The sequence below is a fragment of the Phacochoerus africanus genome, chromosome 5, assembly GCF_016906955.1.
Source record: "Phacochoerus africanus isolate WHEZ1 chromosome 5, ROS_Pafr_v1, whole genome shotgun sequence".
In the NCBI taxonomy this organism is placed as follows: Eukaryota; Metazoa; Chordata; class Mammalia; order Artiodactyla; family Suidae; genus Phacochoerus; species Phacochoerus africanus.
The window spans coordinates 42955919-42971078 of NC_062548.1; the positions used below are offsets into that span (position 1 = coordinate 42955919).

General features: G+C 59.5%; 1 protein-coding gene across 13 annotated transcripts in view; it reads left to right on the forward strand.

The window, feature by feature from the left end:
• LOC125127520 (mitochondrial import inner membrane translocase subunit TIM16) overlaps positions 1–15160 on the forward strand; it is a 77097-nt gene that overhangs the window by 48934 nt on the left and 13003 nt on the right. For 4 of the 13 annotated variants that reach the window (XM_047780656.1, XM_047780655.1, XM_047780657.1 and 1 more), the window contains exon 1: positions 11735–11845. In XM_047780656.1, coding sequence (XP_047636612.1) covers positions 11843–11845 — 3 coding nt within the window. In that variant the 5' untranslated portion in view covers positions 11735–11842. The other 9 variants (XM_047780645.1, XM_047780646.1, XM_047780652.1 and 6 more) reach the window with 7 other exon arrangements.

The following is a 15160-nucleotide window of genomic DNA, read 5'->3' on the forward strand; positions in this document are numbered from 1 at the left end:
ACGAAAAGCCTGCCCAGGGCTCAGCGGCCTGTGCACGTCGGTGCCCAGTAGGCATCCGCTATGGCCCCAACTTGGGCTTTGGGCCGGGGGGTGGCCGGCGCTGGAGCCGGGTGGCCTAGGCCCCCAGCACGGTCAGCAAGTGCCACTCGGGTGCGACTTGTTTCAGGGCGAGAGTCAGCTGAGCTGCTACGAGGTGGCCCCCCAGCAGCCGGCGCTGAGCCCAGGTAAGCCCTGTCCCCTGCCCTGTCCACCCTCCCCGCCCCACCCCCACCCTGACTGTCCTCCCCCCTGTCCCCAACAGTGACCCAGTGCCTCTTGGAAAGTGCACTGCGGGGCGCGGCCCTGGTGCCGAGGCGGGCACTGGCCGTGCTGGGCTGCGAGGTGCTCCGCGTCCTGCAGCTGAGCGACTCAGCCATCGTGCCCATCAGCTACCACGTGCCTCGCAAGGTGAGGGGTCCTGGGCGAGGGGTCGGGAGGGGCCCGGGGACCCGATCTCACCGGCCAGGTGCCTCTTTGCTGCCAGGCTGCCGAGTTCCATGAGGACCTGTTCCCAGACGCTGCAGGCAGCATGCCCGCCTCTGACGCCCAGGCCTGGTGGGCCGGGAGCAACCAGCAGGTAGGGCCGAGGCCCGGCGGACCATCCCTGGCCTCCAGCCACGGCCCGCGGTGCAGCGGTGTGTCCCCCAGCCTCACCCCCACCTCCACCCTGGCCTGTCCCCACAGGTGCAGCGGGTCAGCCTCCACCCCGCCCGCCGGCCCCTCCCCAGCTTCACGTCCCGCCTGGTGTCCCCTGCGCAGCCCAGCCCTGATGCGGCCCAGCCTGCAAAGACGCCTGCAGGCGATGCGGACCCCAGCGTGAGTGACCCCGTGGCCCGCCCGGCCCTCCCTGAGCCAGGCCCGGAGCACATGGGCCTGCCCCACAGTCTCAGAAATGCAGGAAGCTTTAGTGAAGCCCCACAGTGTTCTCTGAACTGGGCAAACACATAGAAAGACTTGCACAGAAAATCTAGATTTCTAGTTTCCCTTGAAAGATTTGGATCCCTCTGCACCCACCCTCCTGCCAAGCCAGGAGCCAGTGGCTGTTACCTGCTGCCCCACGTGTAACGCTCTGCATACCCCTATGTCACCCCGGCCCCTGGCAGCCCCTGCCATTGCATCCCCACCCCGTGTCCCACGGCAGGGGCTTCCTGCCTAGCCCAGCATCCCAGCGTGACGATGTCAGCCTCCCCTCTCTCTCTGGTCAGCCTCTCTGCAGGGGCTGCCAGCTGACCCGGTGCTTCTCCCCCAGGACGGCTTCTCCTCCCCTCCCAGCTCACTGACTTCACCCTCCACGCCGTCCAGCCTGGGGCCCTCACTCTCCAGCACCAGCGGCATTGGCACCAGCCCCAGCCAGAGGTCCCTGCAGAGCCTGCTAGGTCAGTGCGGCAGGCCACAGGTGCTCCAGCCCCAGGCCACCTCCTCTGCTGCCCTCCTGCCTGCCCCCCGGCCCCCCAAGCGGAGGCGCTTCCTCGTGGGGCGGAGGGAGCCTTGTCTGGAAGACGGCAGCCTCCCGTCCCTTTCCCGGGCACCGTTCCGTGCTCAAGCCCGCATGGCCCTTCACTGGGGGAGCAGGCAGCCGGGACTCGGGGAGGGCCAGGCAGAGCCGGCCCCCATCCCATGGCTCCCTGTTCCTGCTGCCCACTAGGCCCCAGTTCCAAGTTCCGGCACACTCAGGGCACCGTCCTACATCGCGACAGCCACATCACCAACCTCAAGGGGCTCAACCTCACCACACCTGGCGAGAGCGACGGCTTCTGTGCCAACCGGCTGCGTGTGGCCGTGCCCCTGCTCAGCAGTGGGGGGCAGGTGGCTGTGCTCGAGGTGAGGGACCCCACCCTGGTGTGCGCTGACCCACGTCTCTGCAGGATGCTGAGGGCACACACCAACTCATGTTCTCTAAGTGCAAACCATGTGCTAGGCACCTGCCCAGCGTCCCAGGCGGGGGTGCCACTCTTACCCCCATTTTACAGATGAGAGCCGTGAGGTACAGAGAGGCTCAGTGACCTGCAGGGTCACACGCTGTGTAAGTGGTGGAGCTGGTCATCGAACCCAGGTCACCTGAACCCCAATCCTGAGCTCTTTCCATCACTCCACGCTGCCCCCTCACTTCAGATCTCGGGGCCTCACGGTTGGCACTTGGGGCTCAGAGCACGAGGTGCCTGAGGCAGAGAGCTTGGGCCACCCACTGGTGGGTCATTGGCTGCAGAGCGGTGGGCCCGGGCATGCTGCTTGCCCCGCAGCCCCTGGGGACCGGGCTGCTGTGCCCGTTGCTGATGGGCCTCTGGGTGGGGCACCCCCCACAGCTGAGGAAGCCTGGCCGTCTGCCTGACACAGCGCTGCCCACGCTGCAGAATGGGGCAGCCGTGACTGATCTGGCCTGGGACCCCTTCGACCTCCACCGCCTCGCTGTGGGTAAGGGGGCCGGGCTCTAGGCTTGAGAGAGGGGGCCGGGGTCCTGAAAAGGGCCAGGGGAAGCTTGGATGCCTGGGGCCCCGCAGTGCTGAGCCCGTGCTCTCTGCAGCTGGCGAGGACGCCAGGATCCGGCTGTGGCGGGTGCCCCCAGAGGGCCTGGAAGAGGTGCTCACCACGCCCAAGGCCGTGCTCACAGGTCAGGCAGGCCCAGCTGGGGGTGGGGGGCGGACAGTGGCTCCTGAGGGACCCAGCATCACCCCCACCCCCCACCCCCAGGCCACACGGAGAAGATCTATTCTCTGCGCTTCCACCCGCTGGCGGCTGATGTGCTGGCCTCCTCTTCCTATGACCTTACCATTAGGATCTGGGACCTTCAGGCCGGAGTCGAGCGTCTGAGGCTGCAGGGCCACCGGGATCAGGTAGCACAGCTTTGGGGGCCGGCGCCCAGCCACGGGGTGAGAGGCTGCTTCTCACATGCGCTCCTGCCCCCAGATCTTTGGCCTGGCCTGGAGTCCCAATGGGCAGCAGCTGGCCACGGTCTGCAAAGACGGGCGCCTGCGGGTCTACGAGCCCCGAAGTAGCCCTGAGCCCTTGCAGGTGAGCAAGCTGGGCTGGGAGCGGCCCTCAGACCTGGCAGGAGTCCTGGCTGAGCCTCGTGTGCTGTATCCCAACAGGAAGGCCCAGGGCCTGAGGGGGCCCGTGGAGCCCGCGTTGTCTGGGTGTGTGATGGTCACTGCCTTCTGGTATCTGGCTTTGACAGGTGAGGACTCTGGGACCACCGTTCCCCAGACCTCAGCGGCCACCTGTGTCCCCCTCCCCCAGATACACATACCTGCCAGGCGTGGAGAACTTCACTTACTGAATGGGCAGATGAAGGAGGGAGGGGTGGGTGGAGGGAGGGAGAGAGGGAGGGAAGGATGGCTGGAGGGAGGGAGGGGTGGATGGAGGGATGGAAGGAGGGAGGGGTGGAAGGATGGATGGAAGGAGGGAGGGGAGGGGGGATGGCAGGATGGAAGGAGAGAGGGGTGGATGGGGGGGGATGGCAGGATGGAAGGAGGGGTGGATCGATGGCTGGAGGGAGTGGGGATGGCAGGATGGATGGAGGCGTGAGGCAATTGCAGGCTCAGAGGGCTGAGAGCCCTCCTTGGCTGCAAAAAACCCGTGCCTGGTGGGAAGCTGACGAAGCCCACAAAACACAGAACCAAGCCTCCTGGAGAGGCCCAGGTGTGGGCATTTCCTGCTCCGGAGGAAGGTTCAGGGAGGGCCTCCTAAGAGAGGAGTCATGTGAACTGGGTCACAGAGGGGCTAGTAAACAGAGACCCAAAGAGAAGGGCCGTCAACTTGGTGGGGGGGTGGGGGAACTGGCCCAGAAGGTGACCGGCCTGGCTGGAGCAGGAGACATGGAGCAGAATGTGTGGAGAAGGGTCCAGACCTAGTAGCCACGGTGGCCACGGGACAGGCACCAGGGCCAGGAGTGCGCCGAGCAAGTCCAAAAGGGCAGAGGCTGGGGACCAGGCATGGTTGGGATGCCGTTGCCTTAGGCCAGGCTGGTGGCTCCGAGGCTGGGGACCAGGCATGGTTGGGATGCCGTTGCCTTAGGCCAGGCTGGTGGCTCCGAGGCTGGGTCTGGAAGGTTAGACAAGAGGCCTGTCCTCTCACCCAGAGGCCTGCAGGCCCCCAGTCCCCCAAGATCAGCCCTTGCTGGGGTCCCGGCCCTGCCCCAGGTCCCTTCAGCTCTGAGGACCTGTTCCTGCCCCCCGCCCCTGCCCTGTAGCCGAAGTGAGCGCCAGCTGCTCCTGTTCTCGGCCGAGGCCCTGGCCAGTGGCCCCTTGGCAGTGCTGGGGCTGGATGTGGCTCCCTCAACACTTCTGCCCAGCTATGACCCAGATACCAGCCTGGTGCTGCTCACGGGCAAGGTGGGCTGGGGTGCTCAGGGCGGCGGGGGGGTGGGTGGCTAGGCAGGTGGGAGGAGGTGAGGGAGGGCAGCTAAAGCTGGCCACCTCACTGTGGCCATTCCGCAGGGCGATACCCGCGTGTTCCTGTATGAGCTGCTCCCCGAGGCCCCCTTCTTTCTGGAGTGCAACAGCTTCACGTCGCCCGACCCCCACAAGGTGAGCCAAGCACACCCTCCCTGGTCCTCCTTCCCTCGGCGGGACCATGGGCTCCACGCCCTCTCGTGGCCACGTGGGGAAGTGCAGGGGCCTGTGGGGTCAGCCGGTCACTGGGCCATGGCGAGGCCGGCAGCTCAGGGAACTGGCGATGAACCTCAGCCATTATTACAAATTAAACCATGGAGTTCCCTTCCAGGAAAAAGGTATCCCACTCTCCATGAGGACGCAGGTCAGATCCCTGGCCTTGCTCAGTGGGCTCAGGCTCCAGCGTTGCCGCGAGCTGTGGTGTAGGTCACAGACGCGGCTCGGATCCCACGTGGCTGTGGCTGTGGCTGTGGTGTAGGCTGGTGGCTACAGCTCTGCTACAACCCCCAGCCTGGGAACTTCCATATGCCATCGGTGGGGCCCTAAAAAGACAAAAAAAAACCCAAAAAAGCAACACTATGTAAGTTTAAGCTTTATGAACCCACAAATAAGTGACATTAAAGGCCAAGGCGAAAGATACTTTATGTCTCACCTTCTGGTTGTATTACTTGATTTTACTATTGTTCGTGCTCTTGAGGTTATTCACATCAGTGGGCCTCGTCCAGCAGAAATATAGCAATGCTCTCTTCCCAAGTCTGCATTCACCTGCTCACGTTGATGGTGTGACATTGGCCGCGGTGGGAGTTTTCACACCACGGAGATAGGCAGACACGACGGGCCGGGGCATTCTTCCTCCAGAGAGCCAGCTGTTAAACATCCCACCTCTGTCCAGGGATAAGCCCTGGCCCTGGCGGTCCTGAGTGAGGGGCGCTGCACCCTGGGGGCCCAGGGGCGCCCCCGTGAGCTCCAGCCTCCCCTGCTGCTCCAGGGCTTCGTTCTCCTGCCCAAGACGGAGTGTGAGGTTCGGGAGGTGGAGTTTGCCCGCTGCCTGCGACTTCGCCAGACCTCCCTGGAGCCCGTCGCCTTCCGGCTGCCCCGAGTCAGGGTGAGCTTGGGGGCTCAGCATGCCAGCGCCCAGCGCCCTCTTCCTGGTCCCTCTCAGTCACTTTGGGGCCTGACTGCTCTTGTCACCAAACTGCTGCGCTCACTCCTCTTTGGGGCAGTTGTCCCCCTTTCTCTGCTAACACCCTGAAATTCCACATGGGGACCCTGGGCCTGCCCCCGCTGCAGTGCACGCCTGTGTGCCCTCTGCCTCTGGTCCGTGCCTCAGGGCATCCCCTTCCCCATTCCCCGCAGAAAGAATTCTTCCAAGATGATGTGTTTCCAGACACCGCTGTGAGCTGGGAGCCGGTGCTCAGTGCCGAGGCCTGGCTGGGAGGTGCTAACGGGCAGCCCCGGCTTCTCAGCCTGCAGCCCCTCGGCATGACCCCAGGTAGGATCAGGGACTGGGGGGGCAGGAGGGAAGTGGGTGAGTGGGTGAGGGTTGGAGAAAGGGGCGGAGGCCCACGTCTGACCCCCGCATCCCTGCTGGCATGCAGAAGCCTCTAGAGTGCCCACGGGAGGGGTGGTTGCTCTCGGGGCTTGGTCTCTGAGCCCCTGAGAGCGGGGCCCAGGGCCTGGGTTTCCATCTCAGGCCCCACCCCCAACACAGGCACCTGTACACAGCTTGGTGCCCAGGGCAGGCCTTGTGAACTGAGGGCTGAGTAGCTGTTAATGCCACCTCTGGGGTCTCTGCCACATATTCCCCAGGGGGCTGGTACCAAAGGGTTGGGCCAGGAGCCCCCTCCTAGTGGACTCTCTGATGCCTGATGCTTGTTGCTGTCCCACCCCAGTGAGCCAGGCCCCCCGGGAAGCCCCTGCCCGGCGGGCCCCACCCTCAGCACTCTACCTGGAAGAGAAGTCGGACCAGCAGAAGAAGGAAGAGGTAGGCATGGGAGAGGCTGGCCGAGGGGGGCACGGGGTCCTGGCTACACCGGCGGGTTGCCCTTCAGCTCTCTGGTCCCACCCAGATGGGGCCAGGAGCCAGGGTCACCCACCTCTCAATTGGCCAGCTTGCTGGCTGAAGCTGACCACTGCTGCCCCCAGGCCACGGGGCTGGGGAAGCCAGGGGGGGGCAGAGAGAGGCCCTGTCCGGCCAGTCCCAGTCCAGTCCGATGCATGGGACCTTGCTTGGGACCCTGGTGCAGGTTTGAGTTTCTGAGGCCACTAGTCTGTGACTCTGCAGCTCCATGCCACAGCTGCCTGTCTGGCTCCCCTGTCTCTTCCGAAGTGTCTTTTTCAGTGAAAACCATCAGCCCTGTAATGAAAACGACTCTTCCATGACCTTGAACCTTGGGGTTCGAGCTGGGATCTGACATTATCCCTCCCTTCCCCCTTCTCCCCATCCCCTCTCCCAGCTGCTGAGCGCCATGGTGGCGAAGCTGGGGAACCGGGAGGACCCTCTCCCGCAGGACTCCTTCGAAGGGGTGGACGAGGACGAGTGGGTGAGTGGACGAGTGGACCTGGCCTGCCCGCCAGGCCTCCCCCATGCCCCCCGCAGCAAGCGCCACCCCCTTGCCAGCCCCACTCACCCCCCGGCCATGCCGGCTTTATTTCCCCAGGACTAGCCTGGCCACCAGCCACCTCTAGCCTCACGTGCCTCTGCCACCTCCGAGAGCCACCTCGTGCCCGCGCACCTCATGTCTCACCCGCAGCCTGGAAGACAGCCCGGCTCGCCTCCTCCCAGAAGTTCGGGCTACCCTCTGCTCTTGGGCGCTTCCACGGCCTCTGGGCCCTGCTGCACTTCCATGGATTGTCCACACCTCTGCTTTTTCTGGGCCCGGCTGCTCCTCCTCAGCTGCCTGCCAGCACGTGGAGCCCGGGGTGTGGGGGTGGGGAGGGCTGGGGGCACAGCACTGGGCTCCTTGTCCCCAGCACTGACCTGGGCTGGTCCCGGCTTGGCTGGCTGTACCCAGCCCCTTCAGGTGTGACATGGTGCCCCATCTTGCCTGCTGCTCCAGTTCCGGTCAAGAGCCTAGGGGGCTGGTCCCCCGCCAGGCCGTCGGGAGCAGCACCAGCCCAGGGGCACCTAGGGCCAGTCACCCTTCTGCCCAAGCTTGGAACCAGGAGGGATGAGCATCATAGAGCTGATCGCCCAGCTGAAGGGGGCGCGAGCCCACAGGAACTGGCCTGCACCTGCCCTGGGTGTTTTCAGCCATTAAACTTTTCTAAGCCGTCACCCCTCGTGTCGCTGTGGTCTCTGGGATGGCTGGAAGGGGCAGGGGACGGGAGGGTAGGTGAGGGCGGCTTGGCCCCTGTCCCAGGCCTCTCCTGCTCCTGCTGCGAGTTCATTCGTTCATCCAGCCCTGGTACCTGGCGGGGCTCTGGATGGCAGCGCCTGTAATGCACAGGGGCACCGGGCTCCTCATGGCCCTGGGTATCGTCTTTCCTCGCAGGGGAGCCAGTTGAGGGCGGGAAAGCCAGTCTTGTGCGGAGGCTGTAAAGTTGATAAACGGCATGAAAGGGAGCACATGGGATGCGGGGGACGCGGTGTGGATGCTCTGAGAAGGGACATTTAAGCCCAGAACTATGATCTGAAGGTCCCGAAGCCATGGAAAGAGCCCTGAGCAGCACGTTCAGACAAAAGAAGGGGCGGCCCGGGCGCCGAGGGAAGAGGAATTGGGAGAGTTGGAGGAAAGGGAGGAGGGGCTGTGCTCCCGGATGTAGTCTATGTACCAGGCAGCCCGACTTTGATTCATTCAACAGATGTTTGTTGAGTGCCTTCCATGTGCCAGCTGCCCTTCCAGGAGAGGAAGAAAGAGGTCAAGGTCCTGCCCACCAGGAATTCTCCTTCTAGCGCGAGGGAACGGATAATAAACACACAGATAAGTGATACAGGAGTTCCCATCATGGCTCAAGAGAATTGAATCCGACTAGTATCCATGAGGACGTGGGTTCGATCCCTGGCCTCGCTCAGTGGGTTGGGGATCTGGCATTGCCGTGAGCTGTGGAGTAGGCCCCAGACGTGGCTTGGATCTGGTGTGGCTGTGGCTGTGGCCGTGGCGTAGGCAGGAAGCTGCAGCTTCCATTTGACCCCTAGCCTGGGAATCTCCATGTGCAGCAGGTACTGCCCTAAAAAGTAAAAACCAAAACAGTGTGGTAGAATGTGATAAGAGCATCAGGGGCAAAAAAAGGGGGTCATGAATGGAGGTTTAAACCAGGCACAAAAGGATGATTCAGTGTTTGTGAAACCCAGAACACCCAGGTCCCTGAGATGGAAGACAGGTTAGTGCTCTCCAGGGGGCGGGGGAGGGGGAGATGGGCAGAGACTGCTAACGGGTGTGGTGGTTTTTTTTGGGGGGCGGGCATGACTATGTTCTAGAATTAATGGTAATTGTTGCAGAGCCTTGTGAAGGTACTAAAAAACACTCACTGGTGCATTTCAAAAGGGTGAAATGGGCAGTTCCCATCTTGGCTCAGCAGTAAGGAAGCTGACTAGGATCTATGAGGATGCAGATTCCATTCCTGGCCTCGCTCAGTGAGTTAAAGGATCTGGCGTTGCCGTGAGCTGTGGTGTAGGCCACAGATGTGGCTTGGATCCTGTGTTGCTGTGGCTGTGCTGTAGGCCAGCATCTGTAGCTCTGATTAGACCCCTAGGCTGGGAATGTCCATATGCTGCCGGTGCAGCCCTAAAAAAAAAAGGGTGAATTGTATGGTGTGTGAATTCTTTCTCAATAAAGCTAGTATTAAAAAAGCAGGGAGGAGTTTTCCCTTTGTGGCATAGTGGAAACGAATCTGACTAGGAACCATGAGGTTGTGGGTTCGATCCCTGGCCTCACTCAGCGGGTCAAGGATCCGGCATTGCCGTGAGTTGTGATGTAGGTCACAGACATGGCTTGGATCTGGTGTTGCTGTGGCTATGGTGTAGGCCAGCAGCTACAGCTCCGATTCGACCCCTAGCCTGGGAACATCCATGTGCCGCAGGTGCAGCCCTAACAAACAAACAAACAAACAAAAAAGCAGGGAGTGAAACTTTTCAGGAATTGGTCCCATGTTTTGATCAATGAATTCAAATGTCATCCATTTTTTTCTTTTTTTTTTTTTTTGTCTTTGGTCTTTTTAGGGCCACATCAAGGCACATGGAGGTTCCCAGGCTAGGGGTCGGATCTGGGCTGTAGCCACTGTCCTACACCACAGCAGCGACCACAGCAGCGGCGTGGCTCCAAGCCCCATCTGTGACCTATGCCACAGCTCATGGCAATGCTGGATCCTCGACCCACTGAGCAAGGCCAGGGATCGCACCCTCATCCTCACGGATACTAGTTGGGTTCATTAACCACTGAGCCATGACGGGAACTTCATCATCCATTTTCTTAATTTTGTTTTCTGCCTATAATTCCAGAGCCCAAATGGAACTGGATTCTTGTCACTTATAAAAGGGAAAATGGGATTTCCACTGGGAGCAGTTCAGCTCTACTCACTAGTGCAAAGCATTTGTTCCAAATAAACTGATGTATACTTTTTTCAAAAAAAAAAAAAAAAAAAAGCAGGGAGTGGAGTTCCCATGAGGGCTTGGCAGAAACAAATCTGACTAGTATACATGAGGACACAGGTTCTATTCCTGGCCTCAGTGGATTAAGGATCCCACCTTCCTGTCAGATGTGGTGTAGGTCACAGATATGCCTTGAATCTGGCGTTGCTATGGCTGTGGTGTAGACCAGTGGCTACAGCTCCAATTCAGCCCCTAGCCTGAGAACCTCCATATGCCTAGGGTACAGCCCTAAAAAAAAAAGAAAAAAAAAAAAGTTCCTGTTGTGGCTCAGCAGGTTAAGAACCTGACTAGTGTCCATGAGGACAGTCATTCGATTCCTGGCTTTACTCAGTGGGTTCAGGATCCAGCCTATGCTGCAGCATAGGTCAAAGATGCTTCTCAGATCCCACGTTGCTCTGGCTGTGGTATAGGCTGGCAGCTGCAGTTCCGATTCGATCCCTAGCCTGGAAACTTCCCTATGCCACAAGTGTGGCCCTAAAAAGACAAAAAGAAAAAATTAAGGAAAAGGAGGAGTTCCCTGGTAGCTCAGTGGATTAAGGATTCTGCATTGTCACTGCTCAGGTTAAGGAACTTCTGGATGCCACAGGCACAGCCAAAAAAAAAAAAAAAAAAGGAAAAAAAGAAAAAAGTGGAGTTCCTGCCATGGCACAGTGGGGTAAGAATCTGACTACACAAGAAATAGCAACAACAACAACAACAAAAAGACAAAAGACAAAAAAAAAAAAAAAAAGGAGTTCCCGTCGTGGCGCAGTGGTTAAAGAATCCGACTAGGAACCATGAGGTTGAGGGTTCGGTCCCTGCCCTTGCTCAGTGGGTTAACGATCCGGCGTTGCCTTGAGCTGTGGTGTAGGTTGCAGACGCGGCTCGGATCCCGTGTTGCTGTGGCTCTGGCGTAGGCCGGGGGCTACAGCTCTGATTGGACCCCTAGCCTGGGAACCTCCATATGCCGCGGGAGCGGCCCAAGAAATAGCAACAACAACAACAACAAAAAGACAAAAGACAAAAAAAAAAAAAAGAATCTGACTACAGCAGCTCAGGTCACTGCAGAGGTTTAGGTTCCATCCCCAGCCCAGCACAGGGACTGAGGATCCAGCATTACCATAGCTGTGGCTCCGGTGGCAGCTGCAGCTTGGTTTCAGTCCCTGACTCAGGAACGTCCGTGGGTGAGGCCTTAAAATAGATAAATAATTTTTAAAAATTAAAAAAGGGGGGGAGAAAAAAAGGAAGAAAAAGAAAAGCAAAGGAAAAAGGACAAATCGCAATGATGGCAGGGGGTCAGGGTGGGCCTCGCTGAGAAGATGAGGTTTGAACAAAGACTCGAAGGAGGAGGGAGAGAGCCCTCTTTCCCAGCCAGAAGGAACCTGGAATGAAACCTATTTTGAAGTTTCCTGTTTTCTTAAATATTTGTGGGAATGTGGCATCTTACTCATGTTTGTGCGGTGTTGTATCTTTATCGCATATCTTTTAGTCCCAAATATTTTGGCAAAATGAAGGGAAGAAATAGCCCCACATTTGACCGGTGTTATTCCGTTGCTCCTAGCGCCTCAGGATGAGCAGGAGAGCCAGAGGCTCCTCAGACTCCCCATCAGCAGCCTCTGTGGTCTCCCTCCGGAGCGCGGGAGGCTGAGGGAGGCCCCGCCCTAACCCCGCCCAGGAGCCCCGCCCTGACCCCGCCCACTCCTGCCCTTCCAGTTTGAAGCAATGCGCATGCCCAGCGCACGCGCTCTTCTCAGCCTCCCTTGACCTCTGACCCGCCGGTCGCCCTTGAGCCCGGGCCGCGGGGCCAGGAAGCCGGAGCCCGGGCCCTTGAGGCAGAGCGGCCGCCATGGTGAGGCCCGGGGAGGGGGGCGGAGGGGAGGCCGTTCGGGGCCGGGGTCGGGGCGGGGAGTTCCAACCGGGCTGCGGGAAGCGTGTACGGAGGGAAGCGGGGACCGGGGATGTCGCAGCTGGGGGAACCGAGGCGGTTGCTGGGGACCTCGGGGGCTGGGAGAGCCGTCCGGCTGCAAGGCAGAGGGGGCCTGGCGGGCCGGGGAATACCCAGCAGATGCGGTCGCCGTGTGCGCCAGCCACGTGCTAGCAGCCCAAAGTGGAGACTCGTCCGGCCAGCGACCCTCTGTCACGGGGCCAGTTGATGTTGTCCCCCTATTATTGTCCTCATTTGAAAGCTGGTAAAACTGGTTTCGGGACTTCCACAAGGAGGTGGCAGAACTGGGACTTGAACCAGGCGCTGGGATAGTGAAAACAGTGGTCCTTTGGCACCCAGAGCCAGCCGGAAGATCTGGGCCACCCTAGCTACATCCGTCACCTCATTGGTAACCTTTAAAAGTGCAGGGTCCTGAGCTCTATCCCGGGAAGGTCTGTAAACATAAGGTCCCCAAGGGATTGAGGCAGCCGTTTTGGGAAGCCACTTCTTGACTGACAGTGATGAGAGCTTACGAGTGCCTGCCCCAAGCCGAGGCTTAGCTTCCCGTTTAAGTCTTAGGAAGTCGGCCCTGTCCCTGTCCCCATTTCTACAGATAAGGAACCTGAAGCTCAGAGCATCTAAGTCCTCCAGGGTCACTCATCCCAGTTTTGAGCCCAGCTCCTTCTGTATCCTGAGACTCCACACATAGCACCATGTTGTTCCTGCCTTGTAATAGTCACTGCGGTGTTCTGAGGACCCTCCCCTGAACTGGGTCTTTGTTTGTTTGTTTGTCTGTTCTGCTTTTTAGGGCCACAGCCCGCAGCACAGGGAGGTTCCCAGGCTAGGGGTCACATCGGAGTGGCAGCTGCCAGCCTACGCCACAGCCACAGCAACATCAACATCAGATCCAAGGCTAGTCTGCGACGCACACCACAATTTATGGCAACGCTGGATCCCCAGCCCACCCACCACGCAAGGCCGGGGATCGAACCCACAACCTCGTGGTTATTAGTCGGACTTGTTTCTGCTGAGCCACGATGGGAACTCCTGAGCTGGGTCTTTCACACACATTCCTTTGTGTAACTCAGCGTCCCCCTAGAGGGGTCTGGTGGAATGTGGCTCTGGAGGAGTTGGTTACCTTAAAGGAGAGAGCTGGCAAGTCTGTATAATAGGACAATATGACAGTGTGCTCATGGGAGAAGAAAGGGCAATGGGAGGAGCCTAGGAAGATCACTCAGAATGGGGATGGGAAGTTCCCCTTTGAGGCTCAGGGATAAGACATCATGAGCCTGACTAGTATCCACGAGGATATGGGTTTGATCCCTGGCCTCGCTCGGTGGGTTAAGGATCCGGCATTGCGGTGCGCTGAGGTGAAGGTTGCAGACACAGCTTGGATCCCGCGTTGCTGTGGCTGCGGTGTAGGCTGGCAGCTGCAGCTCCGATTTGACCCCTAGCCTGCGAACTTCCACATGCCACAGGTGTGGCCCTAAAAAGCAAAAAAAAAAAAAAAAAGAATGGGGGTGACATGAGCTAGGGTGGGTTTTGTTTTTGGGTTTTTTTTGTCTCTTAAGGGCTGCACCGCACCCTTGGCATATGGAAGTTCCCAGGCTAGAAGTCTAATGGAAGATGCAGCTGCCAGCCACAGCCACACTGGATCCAGGCCGTATCTGCGACCTACGCCGCAGCTTGCAGCAATGCCAGATCCTTAACCCACTGAGTGAGGCCAGGGATCCAACAGAGTCCTTATGGATGCTAGTCAGGTTCTTCACCTGCTGAGCCCCGACAGGACTGTCTGAGTCTTAAAGGACTCCGGGTTTTGACGCAGTATCAGAGTAGGAGGGAGGGTATCAGGGTTAATGGGTATGGAGTTTGGCGGGGCGGTGGGGGAGATAATTAAAATGTTCTGGAACTAGGGATGGGTCACATAGCTGTATGTAAATCCTAGAAAGCTCCCAACTGCACTTGAGACGAGGAAGTTGGGTGGTGTGTGAATTCAGAGCTGCGGAGACCCGGGATAAAGCAGGAGAGCCGGTCCTGCAGAGATAGCGTGGCCGCAGCACGTGCACTGGAGAGTGAACTAGAGACGTCATTTGTAGCCGGACGAACCGGGGATGCCGAGCTGCAAGGTGGACTGAACTGGCCGGCAGTTGGCTGTGGCGGTCGTGGAGAATTGTGTGTGTGTTGCAGGGGCATGGCCAGAGGGAGCAAGAGGCTTTTGGAAACCCTGTCATGTGTCCTATTCATTCCTGTGTGTATGGGGCACCTGCTGTGCCAGCCTCAGCCCAGGCCCCAGGCATGTCAGGGCACACATGACCGTTGTGGTCCCGACTTCCCTCCTGCTGCAATGCCAGCAGCTCCTTGCAGGGGCCCTTGGGGAAGAGAGCCCCCTTCCTGTGTCCTTGAGAAAGGGGCAAGTCTGGCAGTCTCTGCCCACCAGCCTGAGGAGCTGTGCCTTGAGGGCAGCATTGCAGTCAGCGTCCGCAGCCAGGCCCCCTTCCTAGGGCACCTGAAGTGGGGTAAACTGCATTCCTGCGCGCTCCCCGCCCCCCGGCGCCTGTGTGCTTCGCCCCATCTGCAGGGCTTTGGTTGTGCATCCGGCCACAGGGCTCCCCAGGTGGGAGAGCGTAACATGCTGTCCGCAGAGTCCCAAGCATGGGGTCCTGTGGCGCTGAGCCGTGCTCCTCGACTCTCAGCTTGGCCTGAGTTGAATGCTGGGTCAGCCACTTGCTCTTGCCCAGGGTCTCCAGGCCCACGTGTCAGTCAGTGGACTCTGGGGTGTTTTGGGGTTTTCTGGGAGAGGCCTCAGCCAGCGGCTGTCTTCATCTCCTGTGGTAGCTGCAGCTGGCAGTTCTGTGTTCCCCGTGCATCCTCAGCTCTGAGCATAGCTGCTCCACAGCTGGCTCACCGCAGGTGTCTGGGTGTTGAGGAGGTGGGTGAGAGGCTTGGCTGCAGGCAGGATCTGGTATGGAAGCAGAGGCAGCTGTTGAGCTTCTCTGGACCTGCCACTGTGGGACCCTCTGCTTGGTTTTAGTGTCTTGCCTCCTGAGGGCCTTAGAGCATCCTATAAAGAAGGTATTATTCTCCCTGTTTTGCAGATAAGAAAGCTGAGGTTCAGGGAGTTCTCGGGTTGCAAACCCAGCTAGTGTCCATAAGGACGTGGATTCAATCCCTGTCCTCACTCAGTGGGTTAAGGATTCAGCTGTGAGGTGCGGTGTAGGTTGTAGACATGGATCCCGTGTT